The sequence below is a fragment of the Crinia signifera genome, chromosome 8 (assembly GCF_055691185.1).
Source record: "Crinia signifera chromosome 8, ASM5569118v1, whole genome shotgun sequence".
Taxonomy (NCBI): domain Eukaryota; kingdom Metazoa; phylum Chordata; class Amphibia; order Anura; family Myobatrachidae; genus Crinia; species Crinia signifera.
Window position 1 is genome coordinate 62,215,791 of NC_139224.1, and position 27,775 is coordinate 62,243,565.

A 27,775-nucleotide genomic window follows, 5' to 3' on the forward strand; every position below is an offset into this window, starting at 1 on the left:
TTGGAAAAAAAGTGGTTTGCAGTTTGTCTTATAATAGCCCCTTAGACGTGTTGCACCCTTTTCACATGTGAGCAGTGCCATAATAAGATACATGTGTGCACACAATCTGAATACTGTCACATTCAAAAAAAGTGAGACTCTGGCATCTAGAGAGTAAGTTGGTTGGTTACTCAGCAAGAGTGCCGGACGGGTTCCCTACAGTCGGGATCCCGACAGTCATTTACCCGACGTTGGGATCCCGACTGTCAAAACGCAGACAGCCGGGTGCCCGATGGCCACCCGCTATTTTCCCTCATGGGGGTCCACGACCCCCATAGAGGGAGAATAGAATAGGTGGCTCGCGTAGCATGCGCTCGCCATGCTGTCTGAGTACAGGCAATTGGGATCCCGACGTTGGGCTAATGACTGTCGGGATCCCGACTGTCGGAGTCCCATACCACACCCACTCAGCAAAGAGAAGGTGAAAGACACAGTATTCTAGTTAGAGTATAGCCTAGCTTTGTCTCTCACCCATGTGAGGTACAGTATACAGTATGTAGTATGGTATATAGAGAGAACAAAACACAGCTAAGCAGACACTTCCCACCACCATCCATTGTGGCAAATGCTATGTACATGGTGTGTGTGTAAGGTCCAATCACACAGTCCAGACAAGCAGGAACAAGGCGGTACTCTTCGGTTTTTGCTGAACAGATATTTTATAATACAAACATAGTGCTACTGATGTTTTGCCGCCGCATTGGACTTTTTACAAGGTACTATGTCAACATAGAGCCTTAAAAAAAATGTCCTATACCAGGGGTTCCCAAACTTTTTTGAATCACGGCACCCTAGAGCATCAAAATGTTTTCAAGGCACCCCTAGGTCAGGTGTTTCTTATTGAGAAATTCAGGAAAAAATATAAAAGTAAGTTCATTGTGTTTATATGTCACAGTTATGTGGTGAGGGGCAGGATTTGCTCCTGTTTGTCCACATATGTTATGATTGGCAGCCACTAGCACTGCTGTTGCCTGGTACATTGGGGTGTGGTATGTTTCACCGACAGTCGGGATCCCGTCAGTCATTATCCCGACATCGGGATCCATAGAAACAGTAGAAAGGACAATTACAGTTACGCAAAATGGAGTAACTTCACAGTTTACAACATAAAATTGTAAGGTTGCACAAATAGATTTAAATATGGCTGTGCCCAGAGTTCTACAAATATATATATATATATATCTGACCTCCATACGCAACCATGTTCACTGAAGGTCAATGCAATCAACATTAATTTTATGTAAAAGATTTTGTCATATGACGTCAGTATTTATCTTTGACACTGATAATATGTTTGACGCTAAAGGCCCACTGAAAGTAGCTCAGTTTTGTTCTTTGAGCCGCTTTTAGCTAATAAGCCGCCCAGTGTGTACAGGGTAACGATGTGCTGATGTGTGCTCCCGCATCATCATCAGATGAGTGACAGGGTGGGCGACTTTACATATCATCCTGCTATGGAAAGTCATCCACCCCCGGGAAAATTGCTCAGAAGGTGTGTATGCACTGAGCGATTTTAACCCCAGAGATTTTCCCCATCATTGTTGTCCATACACACTGGGCAAAATTGCTCAGTGTGTATGGACCATAAGACTAGTGTAAATCTCCATACACTGTATTACAATGTGATTACTCTCATTGTATACTATTTTAATGCAGTCTTTTTCTCGCACAGTGTCTAATTTATTAATTTATTGAAGAGAGCAACTGAGGGACTGGAGGTCACTGAGGGACAGTCCCCAAAAGATGGAACTATCCCGCGATAATTGGGACAGTTGGGAGATATGTCTCCGCAGCTACCAGCTTCAATCACCCTTTGTTTTCTCTTGATTTTTTTGTTTTATTAAGCAACCTTATTATTCTCTACTATATCAAGATTGCCAGGTTTCATTGTGACTATGGGCCTTATTCTAGTTCACTCTTTCTGTCAAAATCCTTCTTAGATGGACAAAACCATATGCACTGCAGGGGGGCAGATGTAACTTGTGCAGAGAGAATTAGATTTGGGCGAGTTATTTTGTTTCTGTGCAGGGTAAATACTGGCTGCTTTATTTTTACACTGCGATATAGATCTCATTTTGAAGTAAAACCCCACCCAAATCTAATTCTCTCTGCACAAGTAACATCTGCCCCACCTGCAGTGCACATGGTTTTGTCTGTCTAAGAAGGATTTTGTCAGAAAGAGTGAACTAGAATAACCCCCTATTTCATGGCCTTTTGTACTAAAGGTACCCATACACAGTATAATTTAATAGGTGCGAGACGATGCACGATCCCGGGCACATCACATAGCACAAAAAGTATGTGCTGCGGTATCTATGTTTTACCAGCTCTTTCTCCTCTGTAACAAGTCATGTTAAGGTTGTCCGATTCCATGATTGTCAACTTGTCTCCCTTACGGCAGAATGTTTGTCACCGGTATGTTGATCTTTCTAGTCCTTTCTCCAGTTCCTGACATGGTGTGATGTTCTGCAGCTCTGTAGCAGTAGGTGGATCTCCCTGCATCCTGCCCATTTCTAAGTGATGCAGGCAGGATTGCATTTTAGTGGATGTTTTGCATGTCTCTCAGATGTTGGTACTCAAAGGGTTAACGTATGTTACTCACCGGCAATCATAGAAGCTGCGGGATGTGGCTACATGACTGAAGGGCATTGTTTAGGTCCGCCCTATTACCGCAGACCCCCAAATGATGGGAAATCTAGTTCAGTTTGGAGATTAGTTCATTATGATCTAGTTCACTCAAAAGATTTCAAAATGTCACTGATGCTGGAACCCTGCAGAAAAAAAGTGATTAAAATAATAGCTGTATTGATTCACACATACAGAATGCATTTCTACTGGATGAGGAGTTGTTGCATTAAAATGAACAGATATGTTTTATACTGTTTGTTTAATCACTTTTAATAGTCAACTTCACAGCACCACCCCCCCCCCCCCCCCCAGAACCTTCATTGTCCCCCTTGCAGTACTTCCCCCATCCCACGACGTTAACCCTTTGAGTGCCAACAACTGAGAGATGTGCAAAATATCCACTAAAAGTGCCAGCGGCAACTTACATATGTATTAGAAATTCAGATGTGTCAAAATATATAAAAAGGTAAACATTACAGGTCATTATAATTAAAAAGTGGACCAGCCTGGGGCACAGGTGGCATCCAGAACCCATGCCCAGCCGGAAGTGCATTAGGGATATCAGTGTGTCAGCATGAATGGGTGATCTGAACTGGCTGAGCTCTGGTGGAACTTGTAAATCAGCCCGAACCTATGCCAAAAAGTGTCAAATACTTATACACCCACTTATTGTAGGTCCTAAATTTCTGGGTCACTATTAACAGAACCATGTGGTAATGGGATATAGTTGCAGTACAAAAAATGCTTTTTAAATTTTATTTTAAACACTACTTATAAGTGAAATAACAAGAAACATAAGCAATGCATACATAAACAAATACGATAAGCCATTGAGTAGGTAGATATAAAATACCGATCAGACAAAACACTGCTGACTGTGGGCTAGATTCATTAAGCTTCAAAAGTGATAAAATGGAGAGTGCTGGACATACCAATCAGCTCCTGCCTGACATTTTTCAAACCCAGTCTGTGACATGACAGATGGCTAGCCAATCAGCGCTACCTGTCACTCTCCATTTTATCACTTTTGAAGCTTAGTGCATCTGGCCCAGTGTATTTAAAAACATTTTTTATGAAGGAGTATGCATAGGGATGGTGGGGTCCACAAGAGAGGAGATGGGGTAATCTCCCTCCATTCTTCTTCATCCGATACTCACTCAGATCTGCCTCTCAGGCAGGTTCATGGAGGTTCCTGTGAACTGAGAATAATGAAGGAGTATACAATAGATACCACACCCTTGATATAGAATTAAAGATTGCACAAGTGGTGTATTAAACGTTGAGGGGTAGATTTATTATATGGCGATCAGGGGAATCTGCGCTATCCCCGTGCGTTATAGCAGGGGATAGCGCTTCCCCTGATCTATCACACCCGCCGAGCGTTTACTCTAACGCCGGCGGTGTGGGGCAGGAGGCATTGCGCAGGGGCGATATTTTGCACTGCGCCCCTGCCTCCTGCCAGATTTATGAACGGTCAGCATCGCTGACCGTTCCGCCGCCTGCAGCTGTCGACTTCGCCAGCTGCAGGCGGCGATGCCCTATACCTAACAGCAGGGACAGCGCTGTCCCTGCTGCTGGAGCTGAGCTGCGATCTCGCGAGACTAGCGAGATCCCGCGCATGCGCAGTCAGCCGGCCGGGGGGGGGAGGAGACGGCGCATCAGTATTAACTGATGTGCTGTCTCCAGGAGGGACATCGCCGGAGGGGGGAGTTAGCGCTCCCCCACTCCGGCGGCAAGATCTTAATAGATCTTGTCGGTGTCCCCTCCTGCTTCGCCTCGCTAATGAGGCGAAGCAGGAACTGTTATAGCGGTGCGATAGGCGCCGCTATAATAAATCTACCCCAGAATTCTATCAGTCAATTCCCTTGTTTTTATTGCTACACCTTATATATTTATGATATTAAAATAGATTACTACAGTACTTAGTTTTTTTTTAGCGCCCCTTTTTTCTGTTGCTCATGCTTTTGTGGGACTGACCATCCCTTTGCAAGTGGCAGTTTGTCATTAGAAATGGATGAACAAGCTTAACAGATATGCAGAATGCCTATATTCTGTGTAACACTGTAGCTGTATCTGCATATGAAATGCAACATTAGTGTTGCAACCCAGCATTTTGTATGCAGACACAGCCGTGCTCCCAAGTGACACGGTGCTCACAAGTTATGTACAGTATAAAGCAAATCGTAGTGCATTGAGGACAGATGTATGTGTTTGGAGATTTTGGGGGAAATTTACTAAAGGAAATTTACTAAAGGAAATTTGTAAAAAAAAAATAGGTGTATTTTTATTCAGAAATACACTTATTTTTTACATTTACTATCCCGAAAATATGGCAATTCGTATTCGTATTGATGTGCTATCAATACGAATAACCATATTTTCGGGATAGTAAATGTCAAAAATAAGTGTATTTCTGAATACAAATACACCTATTTTTTTTTACAAATTTCCTTTAGTAAATTTCCCCCTTTGTGCCTGTCTGGCTGCTGAGAAAGCAGTTGTCATACAGAGTACAGGTTATAAGTCAGTTTTCTGTTGTACTTTATTACCAAAAGGAATCAGAAAACACGTACTTAACGGAACTGCATTAAACAGACCTTTATTGTGCAAATGTATGCCTCCCAGAAGAACACATTCCTTAAGATTTGGGAAGGGATTTAAATATTCTAGCTTAACACAAGTAATGCGTAAACAAATAAATAGGCGCAGTTTTCATTTGGGGGAAGTATTTAGCATTTATTCACATAATGTACATATTTGCTTTTATTTATACAAGGCTGAGCTGTAACAATGATCAGTCCAATAAGGAATCAATGGTTTCACTTTGTAAAAGTATCTAAATAACAGAAGTCATTTCCTTATTCTGAAAAGAAGATTCATCAAAAAACACCAGCCCTGGACTAGCCAAGTTTGGGAAACGTTTGGAAGTCTGCTTGGCTTTACAGCAAAAGTATTTAATGCTGATGATTCATTAAGCATAAACAAACAATAAAAATGCATTATCATATGTTTTATTTTACAGATTACAACAGTTTCAAGGTATCGATCTCCCTCCTTTTCTGCTGGGGAAGACAATTGCCCAGTTGTATCTTTATATGGGTTTACAAATCATACATTTCTTAGAATATACAAATTTATGTATTTAAAATAAGTCTCTCTGCATGAATGAATCAGCTACAAATAAGTTGGATGAAACCTGTAAAGTAAAAAGGAGTAATTTATGTACATAATTGGTTTTATATAGAGTGTATTAGAAAGTCTGTGACGGTTTGGATTCAGCCCTTGAATAGAGTACACATGGCAAACAATATATGTTGTATGAAACACTGGGAAAGACAAGCAATTGGGAGATAAATTTGCTAAAAACTAAAACACAAAAAAAGGTCTAATGACAAAACAAATGCACTGCAACTAATATGCAATTCAAAAACACAGATAAATCACATTCCATTATAATAAATAATGCCGTATTCTAAGTACATGCTTTTGCCAACAAGATGAAAGATAAATAGGCCTTTAGTAAAAGAGGAAAGTGCAGAAAACAGTTTTACTCTCTAAGGCAGGGGTGGGGAAGCTTTGGCCCTGCAGCTGTTGCTGAACTACACATCCCAGCATGCACTGCTACAGTTTTGCAATTTGGCCATGCTAAAACTGTAGCAAAGCATTTTGGGATGTGTCGTTGTTCAACAACAGATGGAGGGCTAAAGGTTCCCCATCCCTGCTCTAAGGTGTACATATCTTACGATGGGAGTGCTATTGAAGATATTGGGATGTTGCCCATAGCAACCAAACTGATTCTACTTATTTATTTTGCACATTCTAGAAAATAAACAGAATCTGATTGATCCCATCGTAATAAATGTACCCCTAAGCTTCTACAATATCTGTACAAATACCTTTATGAAATCGGGTGTTAATAATGTAATTTAATATTTCTGAATCCCAAACAAAATGTCCATTATATATCACCCTCCTGCCTCCTTTTTCCTTCATGGAACACACTGATCGCAATCATGGTTGACAGAGATGCTGCCCATAGCAACCAATCAAATTCTTGCTGTAATCACCTTGAAGAAGCTAGATGAAATACGGTAAGTAGACTGATTAGTTGCTATGGCGATATCACCACTTCTAAAACCTTTAGTAAATATACCCCTGGAAGCATTATATTTTATGTTCTCACAGGTACAGTTAGACCAATGCAAACCTCTAACCTCTATAACAGGGGAGGCCAAACCGGTCCTCGAGACCTACCAACAGTTCATGTTTTCCAGACCACCTATGGATCTGTACAATATGTAATTTAGGAATGTCTGCGCCATGTTCCATGTCTGGAAAACATGAACGGTTGGTAGATCACGAGGTCTGGTTAGGCCAGCCGTGATCTATAATACATTGCATTTAGAAAAACACTGCAGTATTCCCTGCAGGTAGAACTGCTGTCACGAAAGGTGTAAACACTGGATGCTAGGAATCAAATCCCAACTTCTACAGCATTGCGTATACACTATTCAAAAGGGTTACCAACACTGGAGTTGAATGACATTTGAAACCAATAACGTGAAAGAAACTGGCAGGTTTAATGGGATGGTGAGTTCAGAAAGGAAGGTCTAAATAAAAGGAAAAAAATCAAAAGCGGCCACTGAGATCTGCAACTCCAGATCAAGCCCTTAGTTTGTCTTCTTGTCATCCATTGGTGCATATGGAGGAGGCCGCTCCTAATAAAATATAAAAAGAGTTTTGTTTTCATCAAGGAATCAACATAAAAAGAAATGCTCTAGGATCAGAAATAGTGACCAACTACAATAGTTGTATTGTAAACCCATGTCTTCCTCATGAGCATAAACTTCTTAACATCCATAAAGTCATTTAAAATGCTTTATGATTACAGTAGTTTAAATCTAAAAATGAGCAAACTGTCACTGCAACCAGGTGTCTTTACTAGAGAAGAGGGATCAGGACATGAAGGTGCCCATACATGTTCCCATCAGAGTCGCAGAAGATCTCCCTTGAACACCCAAAGCTTCCTGGGCGGCAGGACTGCAAACATTACATCGTGGACCTTATTCAGGTCAGTTTGCACCAGCGATTCGTTTGTACGGGGACCAATGTTTTATTAATGTGTATTTCTGCGCATACACAGAGTGGGCAGGGGGTGGGGGGTGGAGAGGGGCATAGGGCGATAGGCAGCCCCATTAGCATATGGGACAGCACAGCATTTCATGGGCATTCCCATGGGAAAGCTGGGCGTTCTCATCGAAAGATGTGGGAGGTTCCCCCTGCTCTGCGAATGGATGTTACTGTGTAACATCCATTCGCAAGCCCCTGCGAGAGAGTCGCCCTTGCGAATGGGTGGTGGCAACCAACCATTCGTAAGGGGGGGGGGGGTGGTTCATTCGCAAGGGTGTGAATTCCCATCCAAGCGAATCAGCCAGAATAACCCCCCGTATGCAGTGCTTTTTCATACGACAATATATGCGATCCCAGCCAAGCCTACCCGATCCGAGAAATCTAAAGTGCAGCCGGTGTGATCTCCGGCTTCAAACTGATGTGCATGGGACTGCGCATCGGACGATAAACACATGCGATTTTGACAATTGTCATTCGATTTCTTGGTCGTCTGAATCAGATGAAAAAGGCCAATGTCACACTAGTGCCCTTAGGTACTTAGGGGAAACATTCAGTTTGTATAACACACCTTAATTTGTACCTTACCAACTTGGTTATTTTTGGATCTTATATAAAAGGGGTTCAGTTGGAACTGCATTATTAAATAATCTGTAATTTACAGATCATCTGTCCAGAAGCTGCATCAAATGGCTCCTGACGCACTATTGGATCAGATTTATTTACAGCGTAGTGGTAGCCTGACAAGCTGCAGGAAAATACTTGCACTACGATTCTATGGAACACTGACCTATGCTCTGTAAACTGCACTGCAACGGGATATTTACTATTGGAGGTCCCTAATTCTATTCTAGAAGTATTCAATCTGTGCCGCTATTTCTACTGGTGCAAATAGCGGCACTCGTGACCGATTCCGACAATTTAGCAGCCGTTTCTGACAAAGGAGGTTCTTCTGGTTGACAAGAAGAACGCTGGGCGGTCCCATGGGTGCGACTATCCGCCACCGCCTTATGCCCCCCCCCCCCCCCCCCCGCCTGCACTGGTGGGTGCGAGAGCCTGGCGAACACTCTGTTCGCCTTGGCTGCTCACACCTGGTGCATGCACAGTAAAGAAACTACGCGCAGCGTTGCAAATCTGCAGTGGTGAGCATGGACCAGAATAAGGTACAAAACGCAGCCGCTCCAACACTCGGTACATTAAATACAGACTGTTGAGTTACTCGGAACGGTTCAAGAATGCCCGTGAATCCAACTGTCTGGAAAGGTCCGACAATCTGATTTGGAATTGAATACCGCTCTTTATATTTAAAGGAGTTATTTAGCACAAAATTCAGCATTCTCTTTATCAGAAGGAACTGTAATGCAGTCACAGGCATACAAACTAGTAATTTGGGAAAACAACCTTTACTCACCATGGGCATGTAGACATTGTGAGGATTTGCAGGGTTGTAATAAGCACTAGATGCAGCTTCTGCTGCTTTGCCACCTCCTAAGGAAAGAAATTAAGACTTCAGTTAATCTCTCCAGTCCCATAAATTTGCCTACATTCTGTAGTATTTCCTGTTATTCAGCACCAATATATAATGGCATGTACAAGGGAGCTGTATGGAAACATCAGTAAACCTCTCCATCAAATCTGTTACCATACGGTCAAGGATCAATAAGCTCAGTATTGTGCAGTCTCTGACAATTGCCTTATCAGCACTGGATTCTGACCAGATTTGAAGAACAGAAATGTCACCAATAAAGGCCCATACACACTGGGCGACTTTAAGCTGAAAGTCTCTCTAAAAAAAACAACACACACACACACACAGTTGTGTAAAACCATGTTACCCTGCACATGGGGCAGATATATTAAGATTTGGGTAGTATGTGTTCAAACTGAAGTCTGAAGTGCAGTGTAAAAATAAAGCTGTTTAACATCTGTGCAAAAGCAACCGGTATTACCCAGTAGGATTTCTAGGACAGGTCAGAAAATCTATTTGTTTCTCCCTGTATTAGATAAATGGTTGATACTGATCACATGGAAAATAAAACCAATGAATAATTACAATTTCTGTGGAATCAAATTAACTGCCTTATAAGGCCACAGTATCATTGTGGATTAAATGGTCACATATAATGCATCTCACTGTATGGGACATAATGAATTATGCTGGTCCACATTCTTCCTTACAGTAGGCCAGGGGTCCTCAAACTATTTTGCTCTGGGACAATAAAAATAATTACAGGACCCCAGCAAGTGACTGCAGAAGGTCATCATATCACATGTGTAGTCAGCAGACAGCACATACATGGCAGCATTGTGGAGGCACAAAATGATGGGTGGAGTCTAAAATAACAGACAATACCACAGATTTTTCAGACTCCTTGAATCACTGACTGAGATTAGAAAAGTCATCAGCCTGATGGTCAGCAACATGGAGTCGCGACCCCATGCTGAGAATGGCAGGACCCACTTTGGGGTCAGGACCCACAGTTTGAGAACCACTGCACTAGGCTAATTAATAAAGCTTATCACAGTCCCTAGTATAATAAATATATCCCCACACTCTAATCTGGCATACCAGGTTCTGCCCATCCTGAGGGAGCAACAGGTGCTGGAGCTCCACCGTAGGGTGGTCCTGGATAAGGTGGTGGAGGTGCCATGTACATGGGGTTCAACTCAGGTGGCTGGGGATACATGCCAGGTCCTGTGAAAGAAAAGAAGAAAATGTGTATATCAGATCGGCATATCCCAGCAAATCAGAAAAGATTTGGATACCTGAATGCTTCCACTCAAGAAAGTAAGATGGAAGGAGACATTCATTACCAATGACAAAGTAAAAATGTGTGAAACATTAAACAAGAATAATTATTAAAGCTTAGCAAACTGTTTGACTAGCTGACGGGGAATTAATCAGAATGTCATTATATTGAATTTAATGCCATTAACACAAATGTTAGGGTTAGCGGTCAACATTTTAACATGTCCACATTGACATTATGAACATGATGTAGCCTATATTATGATTGTCAACATTATAAATGTAAAAAAAAAAAAAAAAAACTTTGAATGCCAATATCTGAGAGATTTGCTAAATATTGGGTAAAAATGCCAGTGCCGCTCACATTTGTTATAGCAATTTAAATAAAAAAATGTGTCAAAAATAAATAAATATTATATTTCCTATAGAAAGTAAACATTACAGGTCATTATCATGAATAAAAATGTTTGCTTGCCAATTTTCACACCAATTTTGACAAATTCACTTGGGATTCAAAGGAATAAATAGTGAAGGCAGTGAGTACCAGAAAAGTAGATACACAGTGGGAAATCTTGGAAGCAAGCATGACAGGAAGTGACCAGGTAGGCTGGTGATCAACCGGAAGTAGTACCAATATTCAAAAAGGGGAAAAAAGATGACCCAGCGAACTTTAGCTCAGTAAGCTTCAGGGGGAAAGTAGTTGAAGGCCTTAGAGATAAAATCCAGGACTATTTGGAGAGGCAGAGTATAATGTGGAAACCAGCATGGGTTTATTAAAAATCGTTCAGGCCAAACCTACCTAATAAGCTTTTATGAGATCAGCAAAATCTTATATATTGAGAACGCAGTTAACATGGTCTACCTGGATTTTGCAAAGGCCTTCAATACTGTACCACACAAGAGCTTGATCAATAAAATGGAGGCGGAGGGACTAGGGGCAAAAATCTGTAGCTGGGTTAAAAGATGGCTGCAAAATAGAGACCCGGAGTGGTGGTTAATGGAGAATTTTCCGGTTGGATACCAGTATGAAAGTAGGTTACCACAGGGATCGGTGCTTGGGCCTCTTCTATTTAACTTATTAATTAATGGTATAGGAGGAGGGAATACTCAGCAACTTTATCCATCGTTGCGGATGACACGAAACAGTGTCGGGTGATTAGTACAGAGAAGTATGACTCCATGTTACAAAGTGTTTTATTTAACTAGATGAGTGGGCACAAAAATGGAGAATGCAGTTCAATGTGAACAAATGTAAGGTTATGCATCTTGGAAGGCACAACCAATGCGCTACATATAATTTAAACAGTGTAAAATTGGGTAAATCAGAATTGGAAAATTACTTAGGAGTCCATATTGACAATAAACTGGGGAACAGCGCTCAGTGTCAGGTAGTGGAAAATAACATACTAGCCTGTATTAAAAAGGGCATGGAATCTAGGGACGTCAATGTAATCTTACCATTGAAAAAGGGCAGTTGTTAGACCTAATCTAGAATATGGAGTTCAATTCTGTGCTCCACAAAAAAAATAAAAAGACACCGTAGAACTAAAAATAAGTCCATATAAGGGCAACCAAACAAACAAAAGGGATGAAGACCTTAGGCTATGAGGAAAAACGACTAATTGTGAATGTTGACGCTAGAAAGAGAGACACCCAAGGGCAATTACATTAAGGTAAATTATAACAATCTGTCAGGCAAGGCAGCCTATTGACTTTGAAATCAGATACTAGGACACAAGGTCATGCACTAATATGCTGCTTTCACACCGCAAAACTTGCTTAGACCCGGTATTTAAAACATTTCTTAAAACGGGTCAAAGCAAGTTTAAACCCCTTTCACATCGCATTTTGTAAATGGTATATTACCGTTTAATCACCATTTTGTACCTTTCACCTTGAACCGTTTCACCCATTGAAAACAGTGGTGAAATAGTTTGGTGCATCCCCACCCCCCGCAGATGGCAGTGAGAGAACTGAGGTCCCGCTCTGTGCATATCTAATGAGCGGGACCCAGCTCAGTGAATATTTAAATGAGCGGGTTCCCGCCCCCTGCATAAGGAATGAGCGGACCCGCTCCGTGCAGTGAATATTTCATGAGCGGGGCCCCCGCCCCCTGCATCATCATTATGGGTTGTCAAAGTTTTACAGAAAAATGAATTTCCATTTTGCAATAAGGCTTTAACATAATAAATTGTCGAAAAGTTAAGCGCTGTGAACATTTTCCAGATGAACCGTATGGTCAACATGCATTATTAGGTTGACAGGTACAAAGGGTTTTCAAGTTTGTTTTTATTTCTCCAACTGGAATAGTAACCATGGAGCTAATTCAGACCTGATCACATGGAAGCGAATTAGTTACAGCTAGCGTTTAATTAAGTCGCAGCCCTGTTAGAGTGAAATCCCGCCCTGAAAACAATTGTGATCGTGTGTTGAACGTTATATGGGCAGAGAGGAAAGAGTTGATCAAAAAATAGACCATCTTCCCAAGTAGCTTGGAAGAATAGAGAAGGAGAGAGATAGGGCTTGTTGGAAACAGTCAAGGAAGCGTAAGATTTGAGAGCAGTCTAAAGAGAGGTACATTTTGAAGATGGGAGCAGACAGGAGGAATCAGCCTTAGGGGGTTAAGGATGCAGATTTGATCCCCAGGAAGTTGGTTGGAGGAGACTGCATTCCAGAGGTGCAGGTCAAGGGCAGTATCTTTTATATACTATTGATATTCAAGACTATTTAACCTGGTCTTAAAATCAATTCAACAAGAAAAGATTATATATGCGCAAATGTTAATCACATTAATTTACGAAAATCAAATCAGGTTGGAGGTTGCCTTTTAAGTGAACGCCGCTGTAAACATAACATACAGCAAGACTTGTCACATCTCACCTGGGGCTGCATCTTACAGGGTATTTACATGAGCCCTAAATCATCTTTATAGTGTAAAGCTTCCAAGTATACACATCCAAGTTTCTGCACCAGTAGCCAACTGCAAGCTCAAACAAGTGGTACACAATATGCCTAACACTTCAGACAGGAGCCAGAAGACACATGCTGATCTGGTCATTAGAAAATCAGGTACTTGTGTATTATCTGGGCGCCCGATTTTTTCATCGCATGCCACTACTTAAGGCATGCGATGCGATTTTTCATTGTAAAAGACCCGATTTTTCACTGTATAGTCACCCATGGGTGATTTCATACCCCCACTATCCAACTGCGCATGGAGTAGATTTTATATAGTGTGGCAAGCGCAACGAGCCACCGAACACGAAGCGTGGCGAGCCCCGCGAGGGGACGCGGATTACTTTACATGTATTCTGCGTCCACTCGCCAGGCTTCGGGCTCGGTGGCTCGTTGCACTCGCCACACTATATAAAATCAACTCCATGCGTAGTTGGATAGCGGGGGTATGAAATCACCCATGGGTGACTATACAATTAAAAATCGGGTCTTTACAATGAAAAATCGCATCGCATTAATTGTATGTCACTATATTGCATGCGATGCGATACAATACAATGAAAAAATCGGGCGCCCAGGTATTACACAAGTACCGAAAATCATATGCCGGTAACGCATCTGATAAGTCCTAAACCAAAGTGTCATATAGTGTAAACTGCCTATATGTGTATGCTCCTTGGAGCAGGGCGATCTTCCCTCCTGTTATCACAGCCCTCTTCTCTCGCACGTCAATTACAGCTCTCCTACTCAGACTGTATAAACCCTCTTCTCTCCTCACTAGCTATAGTTCATCTACCCCAACAGCAGCCTGCCTCTGGTAGTACAAGGGAAACGTCTTTGTTTCTTTACATCTCAGCTGTATGGTGTACTGAGAATTGGGAGGCTTATTGTTACTCGTGCTCTGCTGCAGTTTTTTGGTTACTGTAATGGTAAGTTCTGTGTTCCCTGTATTGTTCAAATGGCATGTGACCCTCAATGTAGGTTTGTATTACTGTTAAAAAGAATTAGAAGTCAATAAAATAAAACTACTTTAATAATTAAATGATAACTGGTCACAGGACAGGTAGACACTTCCTTCCACTTCTAGACCCTTTGGACAGCACGTTCTGTTACAGCAATGTGTTAAATACATATAAACATGCACAGAATAAATGCTCCTTCGTCACTACTGCCATACACCACACCCTTTACCAAAGGACTACTGCTGGACATAGCAGTTGTTTACCATGTTACTTGCCTAAGTCCATTGTTTTGCCTTATTACCTGCTGCTGGAGCATACGGATACCCCATAGGTGCTGGTGCATATCCATTCATAGCAGGGGGTGCAGGCGCATAGTTGTACTGTCTGGTTGGTACATATCCTCCTGGTACAGGGGTATATCCAGCTGGTCCATAACCTCCCTGTGCATAAGCAGGTGTGTATCCATATCCAGCATTAGCAGCTTGGGGGGCTCTGGAAGCTAAATAAAATCACAAGCATTACGAGCCAACGAACTACAAATCATTCTCACACTGTTTAATATATAAATAAATGCAAATAGCATAATGCAGACATGTGACAAGAGAATTAATGTCAACGCCGGTCAGAGGTGGAATGTAGAAGTGCTGGCACAGAAATATGAAGTGGACGGCGAGAGGCCATCTAGGGCACTGGCAGTTTGAGGGATTTTGATATAGCAGCAGTTGTCAAACTGTGGCTCCGGAGCATCTCAGCATGGGGTCACAACTCCATGCTACTGACCATCAGGCTAACGACTTCTCTGATCTGTCAGTGATCCAATGAGTCTGAAGTAACAGACGTTCAACTGTTTTTTTCAGACTCCTCACATAACTGGCTTAGAGATCTGAGGAGTCATCAGGTCGGCTTCCTGCCACGCTTTGACTCCCCCTGTCTTCCCCAAAGCAGGTATAAGCAGGTATATTTACTATCCCGAAAATACGGCAATTCGTATTCGTATTGATGTGCTATGAATTTTTGGGATAGTAAATGTCAAAAGTGTATTTCTGGATACAAATACACCTATTTTTTACAAATTTCCTTTAGTAAATTTCCCCCTACGTGTTGTCACTACATATTAACCAACCTGGCTCCTCATTATCTAACCCTATATCAAAACTTTTGTCAAAATCTTTGTATAAACTGAAACGTTTAGGACCTGGTAGTAAACCTTCATGCCAAATTATCCCTTCAAACACTCACTAACACCTGAAAAAAGATGTACCTTCTATTCATTCCACTGAACTTTTAATAGCCAATTATGCCCCCACTCTAAAATTACTGGGTTCATCCTATCTTCAGGACGTCCACATCAAAACCATACACAGAGCCTATATGCCTCCCTCAATCCGAGCTCATTTTGACCCCTAAATAGGGGCCCACTGTTCCAGGTGCGGGAGATCTCGGGTCGACAATGGCCCAAGATCCAAAGGTTCTGGTGTAAAGTTATACTTATTTGTAAACTCTCATTTCTCTATTAATCTTCAATTGTCTCCTAGTGCTAGTTTATGCTTAATTTTTACTGAATGGGAACTGGATACCACAGTTATACCTTTGTTCTCTATGCTCTCTCTATTCACAGTCGCAAAAAAAAAAACGAATCCTGAAACACTGGACAGTTTAGACGGCTCCCTCCCTTCTGTAACTACACATTATGATGTAACAGCAACTATACTTTGACAAAAAGACTCTTTTCTTTACCGACTGGCTCCTCGGTCAGGTTTCACAAAAAGTGGTATCCCTATATTTCTATGCTGATGCCAGTCGATAGAGACAAGATCCTTCGCTCTACTGACTTAATTACCTGGACTTCTATAGCCTCACCTCACCCAACGGCTTTCTGATTTAAAACTGTACCCCAGGACATATAATCCGCCTATTCTCCAAGTGTACAAGTATAGCCCACACATGTAAGGTTCCACCCTCCCTCACCGTGTTGGAACCATATTTTTCACGGAAAGGTATATGGTTCTTTGGGATTGGCTGCTCCACATCTTTCCCCCAACCCCCTCGCTTTCCCTCGCCCTATTACCTACTCCCCTATTTTGTTGAAATATTAATGTTATATATAGTAGTTTAACGAGATCTGCACTATTCTGTTCGAAAGGATTTAATTGTTATCTGATTGTACATTAGAGGATTGGACATCTAGAACACCAACTCACAGAACTCTTGATTACACCATTTCAGGGAAAAACAACATGCGAATTGTTATACTTTTTGATGTAGTGCTCATCTCACTATGTGGATTGTTTTGAATGATAGGTGACGAATCTACTATGCTTTATTTGTTCATTGGAAAAATGAACAAATTATTTTTTATTAAGAAATTAAGTGATTGCATTAGTGGCCACATTGCTTCTGTTTTGTGTCTGCTGACCACGCTCGTGGCGGCCATTCCTCAGTACCTTGCTTGGAGCCAGTAATCATTTTTCATTATCTGCCGGGGTCCCAGAGTAAAATAGTTTAGAACCCCTGAACATAATCTAATATGAAATGGAGCATGTCCTACCATTGCGATGTGCAAGGATTTCTCCCTAATGTCTTACATGTTCCCACATCTCCGAACTCTTCTTATATACATTTATACCAGAAGCTTATTACTTTAATTTGCGCACCTCGCAACTCCCACAATACACATCTCACATCTGTTTCTCCAACAGTGCACATACACCAATTATACTTTAAGATAATGGACACTCTAAGGGGGTATTAAATGTCTGTCGAGCTTGTTATTTTTGGCAAGCTTTGTTGTTTTAAATATGGTATACGATGCGATGCAATATTGTACAATAAAATATCACATCGTATGCCATACAATGGCTTACAATGCGATGGTACACGATTTTTGATTGTACAAGCACCCTGATGGGTCCTTACAATGTTAAATGGCCCCCCATTGTCAACGCCACCCCCAGGATCAACGCAACCCGAAGCGTGCGCAGCGAGCCCCCGAGGGGCAGCAGTACGCGTCCTCCGACCTTTTCATACCCCCCCACTATCCACGTCGGCGTGGAGTTGATTGCAGATAGTGTGGCGAGCGCAGCGAGCCTGAAGCGTGGCGAGCCCCGTGGAATACATGTAAAGTAATACGCGTGCGCTCGCCACGCTTCGGGCTCGGTGACTCGCTGCGCTCCCCCCCCCACTATCTAAAATCAACTCCATGCTGACGTGGGTAGTGGGGGTATGAAAAGGTCGGAGGATGCGTACCGCTGCGCTAGCCACACTTGGGGTTTGCGATTCGGGTTTGCATTGATAGTGGGGGTGCATTTAACATTGTAAGCACCCATCAGGTAGCTTGTACAATTAAAAAACGCATCGCATGCGGCTATATGGCATGCGATCAGATGTCCTACGATGGACATCAGGGGCGCCGTGCTAGGAAACAAGTACCATGGTTTTTATAGGATAATTTGTGTTTTTAACAAGATATCTACTTTCATATCATTGACTACAAAAATGGAGCCTATAATCTCTGACACAATGGCCACTTTCCTCTCTAGGGGAGAACTCGACTTGTTGAGCTCAATTTTCAGTCAAGCAAAATGAGAAACAAATGCAAATGTTCGACAATTCGGACTATTACTGGTGGGATTGAAATTACAGTTTGAATAGTCACGAACTCCACTTGTCGAGCTAAATTTTCATATCAAGCAAAACGAGAAAAACAAATGCTCGACAATTCGGACTGTTACTGGTGGGATAGAATACCCCCCCTAAGGGCAAAGATGCCGTTAAGCATTAATAACATTGTATTCCCCTCTAGTACTTTTGAATGCTCTGCGTGTAGAATATGACCATTATATTCAGTGACTTACTGTACACTACAAATAAACGGTCACAACTCTCCAGCATATAAACACATACACACGCGAAGATGGCCACAGCTCTGCCACCTACTTTAAGTCCAGCGCATACATTCATAAAAACACTTATTAAAACATACCATTGGTTGCCATCTTAAACATTTGCTGTCCAAATTCAATAGCTCCACCGCTGTTAAATGTAAGTTTAAATGATGCCTGTCCTTCCCAATCACCTGAAATAATGAAGAAGGTTTCAGCTGGTATAATACATAATACATAAGTGTAACGTTAAGCCAGGTACTCACTGGGCAACATGCCATCCGCTTGGACGGATAAGATCAGCATATCGCTCAGTGTAGAAAACAAAAATTGAAGCTAAACTCCGTCCTGCTGCTGCTGGATCACCAAAACAATACTTCAACTCCAAACTATCAAAACAGCATAAATTTCAAAAAATCTGAGGATACACCACAGCGCTGCACATGGTGACAGGACCACGCTAAACGCCACAAGAGTCGCATGTGTCGATTGGCGGGCCAGCGATGTTCGTGAATACATCTGTAGAAGCTTTGCACTTTAACGTCAGTTCTACACTTTGATGACTTTGTTCATATTTTTTTTCAAAATAGGGCTGTGCAACGGTCTTCTAAATGGGCCGGATGAAGGCAGTCTGGTAATGCCTCCTGAGCTACTCATAGGTTTACTATTGATTTGATAAATTATTATCCAGTTAATTATGTAGCACATACATATTTTACAGAGCTACACAGAGACAACATTCACATCAGTCCCTTCTGAAGTAGAACTTACAATCTATGGGATGAATTCAGCATGGATCACTAGTTAGAGAAAAAGCAGTAGCTTGCAATCAAAACATCAGCGCTCTGACAGAAAGAAAAAAATAGCCCTTGCAAAATTGCAAATGCATCAAAAAAAATAGCGATGCGTTCGCAGATCCATTTGCAAACACCAAACCGTTTTTTTCCCCATCTGAGTTAAGGTGGGCATACATCGAGACGATTTGGTCCGATTTCGGCCGATTGCGATCAATCGGCCCGTTAAATCGGACCAAATTGTTTCTTCATGACATGGTGTCGGACCCGGCCCCAGGGGTCGGACCGGCGGGACATAAGATCCCTCGCAATCGGTGGGGCGGACGCAGTGCTGGGGCGGACGGCGCTGACCAGAATAATCATCAGTGTCCACTCACTGTGTCCAGCGCCGTAGCGGGCGGGCAGCAACCGCGGCAATTACAACTTTAAAATAGCATGTCAAATGACTGCCCGGCTAATGATTGGCTGAGAGTGCTCTATCTCAGCCAATCATTAGACGGGGAGTCATTTGACACATTATTTTGAAGATGTAATAGCCGCCGCTGCCTGCCCGCTACGGCGCTGGACACAGTAGTGAGTCTGATTAACGCTGCTGTCCCACTCCTTCCTCCCCAGCCGGCCACTCATTTGAGAGCCGCCGCTGCCCGCCCCCACTGCTCCTCACCGCCCTGCAGCTCCCTGTTATTTTTTTTTTTTACATGTGATAAATCGCATGCGATTTATCAGCACTGATATGCAAACCAGACCTGTGCTAGAAACACCACAGCAGACAGCGACACCCCAGGCAGGGAACAGGAACTGCATGGGTTTTCAAAGATAGCGGGTGCTAGAATGAACACTAACAATAACGATGCTGATATCCCAACAACAACAACAAGAATACCGGAACACCGACAGTCAGGATGCCAAAGGAAGTATGCAGGCAGTTTGGGCCAGGGAAGGAGTGTTAGATTTAGGCACCCAGGAGAAATGCAGGAGTAAGGGGGGGGGGGGGGTTAGAGTTATGCTACGGGGAGGCAGGGTTGGAGTTGGACTTGCGGAGTTAGGTTTAGACAGCGAAACACAGGAGTTAGGTGCTAGCATGGCGGGTTGGGGATAGGCTGTTGGAAGGAGAGCAGGGAGAAGGAAAGTATACTTACCTGACCCCCTGCCGGGATTTCATCCACAAGGATGCTGGTGTTGATATTCTGAACACCCGCATCCCCAACGCCAGCCATGTATCCCCTTTCAAGCAACGGATGGGTATTACTAAATTGTTTGAACAACTTCCATATTATATTGCATGGATCATATATTATAAACTCGATGGGGGCAGGGACTGATTTGATTATCTTAGTATTCTCTGTAATATGCATGAGCTATATAAGTAACATTTAATAAAACATACAGTATGGGTTTTACTCTCCCCATAGCAGCACCACATCAAAATACAACAGCAAGGAGTTAGGTACCTGCAAACCAGATCTGCTAAAACTATTAGTCAATAACAAAACTCTATGGCCACACTAGCAATGACAAGTCACTTTATGCCAACAGTCACTCACGTACCACCCGGTTCTGCACTTATAGTTCCTTTGATGTAGTTTGCGGAGAACACTGGCTGTTCTATAGAGCATCCTTTCACACAATAGAAAGGCATCATAAAGGACATCATTGGGTCATTCCCCTTACTCACAAATATCATCTGTAAAATCGAGCAGAAAAAAAAAAAAAGATATTGTCAGTGGGAATCCTGGCAGCACAACAAAATCAATCCAGTTCTGTATTATTATTTCAGAGAACACACAAGACAAGAGACGGTTAAAGAGTCCTTGATAGATCTATCACCAGGTGTCTAATCGAGTCAGAGACAAGGATAAATGGAGACAAGGATCCCCATAACTTATCTCCTCCAGCACGTTATATCAGTGCAATTTTTTACAATTATTTATCTTTTTCATATATTTTAATGAGAGACAAACAGAAGGAAGACTTGAAAGATTTCCGAACTGGTCTCAAAGACATAAAACTTTATTTTATTATATTTTATTAGTGCACTGACCTGTGAGGTTTATCTTAAATTTTATGTACTGTGACTGATTAAGACGATACATCAATTTTTGAGATTGTCTGGGCAGGCAACTTATAATTGCTGTTTTATTATGATATTAGAATTATAAAATAATTACAAAATTCTGGTATTATCTGGGCTCCCATGTTAAATGCACCCCATTTTTTCATACCCCTACTATCCAACTACGCATGGAGTTGATTTTATATAGTGAGTGTGTCGAACTTTTGACATTTGCATGTCTACTTATTGACTGTCGACCAACCATCTGGATACCTTACAAAACAAACCACACCATACCATACATAAAATAAAGATATTTATAAATGAGGGCTGAAATATTTTGTACTTAAAATTAATCTGCAAAAAAATAATAATTCAAAATGAGGGTGATTTACCCGATACGGAGTGAGATACAGTGACCCTTTTTTTGTGCCTTTAAACGCTTCTGTCTTGTGAACCATGTCACTGAAGGTAAGTTCCACATCTTTACACATTTTGAGAACGCTAAGAGAAAAAGGATAGATACATTAGTATTTATAGGAGGCATTTGCTAAGAAACCAAAATAACATTTTATCTTAATCTGGGCTTTTGGACTAAATCCATAATCACCTTCTCTAGTAACCCGAGTACTTGACCCCTCCCAATGTGAAAACTAGTCATGTGACCTCACTGTGAACGGTCTGACTACAGAATATAGCCAACGTATGAGAGCTACTGTATATCCGCTAACACCAGTCACAAGACATTTTACATAATAGAAAAATTATGTAACAGTGAATGTTTAAAAAGAGGATAGAAATGCTACAGTGACCTTTAATCTTTAAACCTGTGCTAAATTTATATCTGTGTTTGTGTTTTTACTCTACATTGCAATAGTTTTAGATGAGATTACTAGATGGTCAAAATTGGTAATTTCTAAACATATCTGAAAGGTGAATCTGTAATAGTAAAAACTATCTGAGAAAAATGTGCCAAAATGTCACCTTCTGCCAATAAGTAAACATGCTATATACTGTATGCATAAAACACGGTTCAAAAAACACCGGACGACAGAGACTACACTTTGGCATATATTCAATGCCGTGGGCGAGCGGTGACTGCGAGCAGGACTTTTTGCTCGCAGTCACCGCTCACCCTGTCAGTATTCAACTGACCCCCCTCATACGCAAATTCCCCCTCGCTCCGTTTTTTGAGCGAGGGGGAATTTGCAAATGTGCCTCCAAAAGCTGCGAGAATCGAGGCTAAATACAGCGAGTTTGCTGCACTAGCCGCGGCTCTCGCAGTTTAGGGGAATCCTCGCCGTTCTGTGACGGCGAGGATTCCCCCGGAACGTTGCATAGTGCGAGCGGCCGGCGCGGGGGTTAAACTGCGAGGATCACTGGTTTTCGGTGATCCTCGCAGTTTAACCCCCTCGCACCGGCATTGAATACATGTATTTAAGTCCTGGAAAACAGATTTAGAAGAGCCAGGTACTTATAAAGATAAAACTAAAATGTTTATTTAATTATATTTAAATATCAATACCAAAGGGGATATTAGCAGAGTATTTGTCCTGGCACAACATTTGGGTCCTGAACGCTGGTACAGCTCTAAGTACTAATAGATAAAAATAAAATGATATCTTTTTTATAAAAAACACAGTTAGGTCCATAAATATATCGGGACATCGACACAATTCTCTTATTTTGGGCTCTGTACACCACCACAATTGATTTTAAATAAACCATCTCCTTTAACTGCATACTTTCAGCTTTAATTTGAGGGTATTTACATCCAAATCAGGTGAACTGTGTAGGAACTACAACAGTTTCTATATGTGCCTATATATATTTTTTTTTAAGGGAGCAAAAGTAATAGACAGACGAAACAATCCTTAAGCCCCATACACACGGGGGAGATATATTGCTCAGCCATATATTGCTAGCAATATATGGCTGAGCAATATATTGCTCAGTTTCTCCTTTTCATCAGCGACCACAGATGGTCGCTGATGAAAGGGAACCTCTGCCGGCGGTGCTGCAGAGGTAATCAGCTGGTCGCAGGAGCTTGTTAGAACGGGGCTGAAAACGGGAGCACACACCCGGCGTTTTATCGCCAGGGCACACTCCCATCACTGGCAATATGGTCGCCTGCGACCATAATTCCCGCGATTTCAGCCCCTATCGCCCCCCGTGTGTACAAAGCTTTAATCAAACTTTCCCTTAATACTTTGTTGCAAATCCTTTGCAGTCAATTACAGCCTGAAGTGTGGAACGCATAGACCACCAGACGCTGGGTTTCATCCCAGGTGATGCTCTGCCAGGCCTCTACTGCAAATGTCTTCAGTTCCTGCTTGTTCTTGGGACATGTTACCTTCAGTTTTGTCTTCATCAAGTGAAATGCATGCTCAATTGGATTCAGGTCAGGTGATTGGCTTGGCCATTGCGTAACTTTCTACTTATTTGCCTTAAAAAATTCTTTGGTTGCTTTTGCAGTATGCTTCGAGTCATTGTCCATCTGCACTGTGAAGCGCCCTCCAATGAGTTCTTAAGCATTTGACTGAATATGAGCAGATAATATTGCCTGACACACTTCAGAATTCATCCTGCTGCTTTTGTCAGCAGTCACATTATCAATAAATACAAGTGAACCAGTTCCATTCGAAGCCACACATGCCAACGCCATGACACTACCATCCCCATGCTTCAGTGATGAGTGGTATGTTTTGGATCATGTTCCTTTCCTTCTCCATACTCTTCACTTCCCATCAAGTTGATCTTTGTCCTGCCTGTCCATAGAATGTTGTTCCAGAACTGTAAAGGCTTTTTTTAAATATTGTTTAGCAAACTCTAATCTGGTCTTCCTGTTTTTGAGGCTCACCAATGGTTTACATCTTGTGGTGAACCCTCTATATTCACTTATGTGAAGTATTGTTGACTTTGACACATATACACCTACTGGTACTTGTTTCCTAGCAGGGCGCCCATCGCGGGCATCGCATGCCATTATAATGACATGCGATGCGACCGACGCGATTACCGCGATTTTACATAGGGAACAATGTTAAATGTCCCAATTGACCCGATTTCACATAGGGAACAATGTTAAATGTCCCAATTGACCCGATTTCACATAGGGAACAATGTTAAATGTCCCAATTGACCCGATTTCACATAGGAAACAATGTTAAATGCCCCCCCCCCCCCCCCCCCCCAATTGTTAACGCCACTCCACGATCAAGATCAACCCGAAGCGTGGCGAGCGCAGCGAGCCCGCGAGGGGCAGCGGTACGCGTCCTCCGACCTTTTCATACCCCTACTATCCACTAGGGCGTGGAGTGAGAATAGAATAGTGTGGCGAGCGCAGTGAGCCACCGAGCCCGAAGCGTGGCGAGCGCAGCGAGCCCCGCGAGGGGACGCGGATACCTTCACAGGTATCCACATCCCCTTGCGGGCTTCACAGGTGTCCGCGTCCGCTCGCCACGCTTCGGGCTCGGTGGCTCGCTGCGCTCGCCACACTATTGTATTCTCACTCCACGCCCTAGTGGATAGTAGGGGTATGAAAAGGTCGGAGGACGCGTACCGCCGCCGCTCGCCACGCTTCGGGTTGACGTTGATCGTGGAGTGGCGTTAACAATTGGGGGGGGGGGGGGGGCATTTAACACTTCAGAGTGGGTATTTGGGGTCTGTGGGCCATTTAACATTGTTCCCTATGTAAAATCGCGGTAATCGCGTCGGTCGCATCGCATGCGATTTTTGTCAGCATGCGACGCAACCGACGCGATTTTTTTCCTTGCGATGCCCACGATCAAAATCGTGGGCGCCCTGCTAGGAAACAAGTACCCACCTACTTCCTGGAGAGTGTTCTTGATCTGGCCAACTGTTGTGAAGGAGTCTGGTCTTTTGGTGTTGCTGAGCTCTCCGATGCTTTCTTTATTTTTAAGAATGTTCCAAACAGTTGATTTGGCCACACCTAATGTTTCGGTGATCTCTCTGATCTCATATTGGGGCAGATGTACTAATCTGCCTATAACTTTTTGAGAATAACGAGTCCCGCTTCTCCAGCATAACGTGGAGAAGCGGGCAAACGTTATAGGCAGATGTATTAACCCCCCCAAAGCCGATAAGGAGAGCCGTTATCCCCAGCGTTAACGGCTCTCCTTATCGGCTCCCTCGCCGCCCCGCACATGCGCAATCGCCGTCGCCCCCCCTGCCCGTCTTACTGGGCATGCGCGAGATCTCGCTAAAACCGCGAGATCTCCAGCGCAGCCCAAGCCAGACGCAGGGCTAGCGTTGTCCCCATAGTGGGGGATAGGACAACTCTAGCCCAGAGCTGGCGAAGCGGCCGGGGTGAATTAACGCCTTGAAGGCTGTTAATACATCACCCCGGCCGTTAATCCCTGGGGGGGATTGCAGGGACAGCCCCGCCGAGCGTAACTCGGCGGGCTGTCACTAGCGCACGTTAGGTGCGCTAGTAATACATTAGGACAGACGTAATCCCCCCCAGTTAACCAGCGTTAAGTGCATTTTTGCACTTAACGCTGGTTAATACATCTGCCCCATTGAGAGTCGACAGCGACAGTTTCTAAATGCAAATGTCACACCTGGAATCAACTTCAGACCTTTTACCTGCTTAATTGATGATGAAATAACGAGGGACTAATCCACACCTGTCCATGACATAGCTTTTAAATTGATTGTCCCATTACTTTTGGTCCCTTAAAAAGTGAGAGGCACATATAGAAACCATTGTAATTCCTACACCGTTCACCTGATTTGGATATAAATACCCTCAAATTAAAGCTGAAAGTCTGCAGTTAAAGCACATATTGCTTGGTTAATAGGGGGTACTACAATGTAGCATATACTATGAACTGGATCAGGACGATAGTCTGGCTCCTAGATTTAACAGACTGGCAAAAACAGCCAAAGTTCCGACAGTCAGAATCCCGGATGTAATACCCCCTAAAGCTGGATACACACTGGACAATATTTGTGTCGATTTTGCAGATTCCAACAGGTCAGAAGACAAAATCAAAATATTGTCCAGTGTGTATGCACAATATTGCTGAAGTTGCACGCTCCCACACCGGGTGCCGGACAACTCACCGACAGTCGGGATTCCGACAGTCATTACCCCGACTGCTCCTTCGTGGGGGTCCACGCCCCCCATAGAGGGAGAATAAAATAGGTGGTGAGCGCAGCGAGCCCGCAAGGGGTTTTGTTGCACTCCACCCGCTGTGCAGTCGGGCTAATGACAGTCGGAATCCGACTGTCGGGGTGTTATACCAACCCCCCCCACATCTCAGCTACATCGCTCAGTACTCTGTACAGGTAGAATGACAGAGGAATTCACTAGATGAGAGCCACACTGCACCTCCCGCTGGATATACACATTGTCCAGTGTGAACCCAGGTTTCATTTTATTCCCAGTCTGTACAAAACATGCAGTGTAAAAAAAAATATTACGAGATCATGGGCCTAATTCAGACATGATTGCAGGCCAAATTAGTTCTAAAAATGGGCAAAATCATGCTGCACTGCAGGTGAGGAAAATGTATCATGTGCAGAGAGAGTTAGATTTGGGTGGGGTGTGTTCAAACAGAAATCTAAATTACACTGTAAAAATAAAGCAGCCAGTATTTACCCTGCACAGAAACAAAATAACTCACCCAAATTTAACTCTCTCTGCACATGTTACATCTGCCCCACCTGCAGTGCACATAGTTTTGCCCATTTTGAGAACAAATTTGCCCTGTGATCAGGTCTAATTTAGGCACAATAAGATGGATTATAGAATACGCTTCATTATATTGGTTTGGAGTAAGTATTTCATCATTCATGATGTGAACATGGTTAAAGTGTTGTCATCTTAAACCTAAAGGTGGACATGGACAGACTGTTGAAATATGAAATGTCAACAATAGCCTCAGCCTACCCTAAAAAGCATGTCTGGCGATGCTGACGTTCCATCAGTGTAAACATGCTTTCTGAATGTTGACATAACTTACAAACCCTGTATACCAGAACTGTAGAACAAATACCTACCTCACACTACCATCACAATCCGCATATTCACCTGTGTTTAGTATTCTACTAATCTAATAGAAATAAATGGAGGAAACACAACACAAGCACTTATTATCCAGAAGGCTGTAAGTACAATTGTAGCCATGAATAGTTTTCCTGGGTGATGGGAACCTGCTGCCTCATAAGCAGCTGTGAAACTACAAAGATTAAAGTTATAGTGTCCTGGGACTTGTAGTTCCACAGCACTTGGCGGCCTAAGACCCCCGTACTAAACACACGATGTATTATATACTGCGTAAATGGCAACATTAGAAGCACTGGCCGCTGCCCGCCTGTAGGGAACGCTACTGACCTCTCTCCATTACTAACAACGACTCCCCCGTTCTGAGAGTGGTTCTTGTTCAGTGCCATGTTGCTGCTGCTGAGGCTGGGCCTGGCTGCTAATGCTCCGGTCCCCCAGTCTATACAACCAGCTGCAGGAACAGGAGGATTGGCATGCAGGAAGTTACTGAGATGGGAAGGCCCGATACACAGACTACGTCACACATTGTGTAATATGCGGCGGGTCAGCTGACCAG

The 27,775-nt window shown here is 42.9% G+C and overlaps 1 protein-coding gene across 1 annotated transcript; it reads right to left on the reverse strand.

The window, feature by feature from the left end:
* Positions 1-5,662: 5,662 nt before the first annotated feature.
* WBP2NL (WBP2 N-terminal like) lies at positions 5,663-27,742 on the reverse strand. The gene is made up of 8 exons (XM_083156567.1): positions 27,550-27,742; positions 21,584-21,692; positions 20,684-20,819; positions 18,443-18,535; positions 14,762-14,959; positions 10,364-10,489; positions 9,206-9,282; positions 5,663-7,385 (listed from the first exon to the last, which is right to left on the reverse strand). Exons 1-8 carry the CDS (start codon positions 27,606-27,608, stop codon positions 7,338-7,340), a joined length of 846 nt encoding a protein of 281 aa, XP_083012693.1. The 5' UTR covers positions 27,609-27,742; the 3' UTR covers positions 5,663-7,337.
* Positions 27,743-27,775: the final 33 nt, after the last annotated feature.

Coding starts and splice junctions, on each gene's coding strand:
- WBP2NL (XM_083156567.1), bottom strand. CDS start 27,608: ATGGCACTGAACAAGAACCACTCTCAGAACGGGGGAGTCGTTGTTAGT. Junction 20,820..21,583: donor TGTATCTCACTCCGTATCGG/GTAAATCACCCT, acceptor TCGATTTTACAG/ATGATATTTGTGAGTAAGGG. Junction 14,960..18,442: donor GTTTAAGATGGCAACCAATG/GTATGTTTTAAT, acceptor GATTTTATTTAG/CTTCCAGAGCCCCCCAAGCT.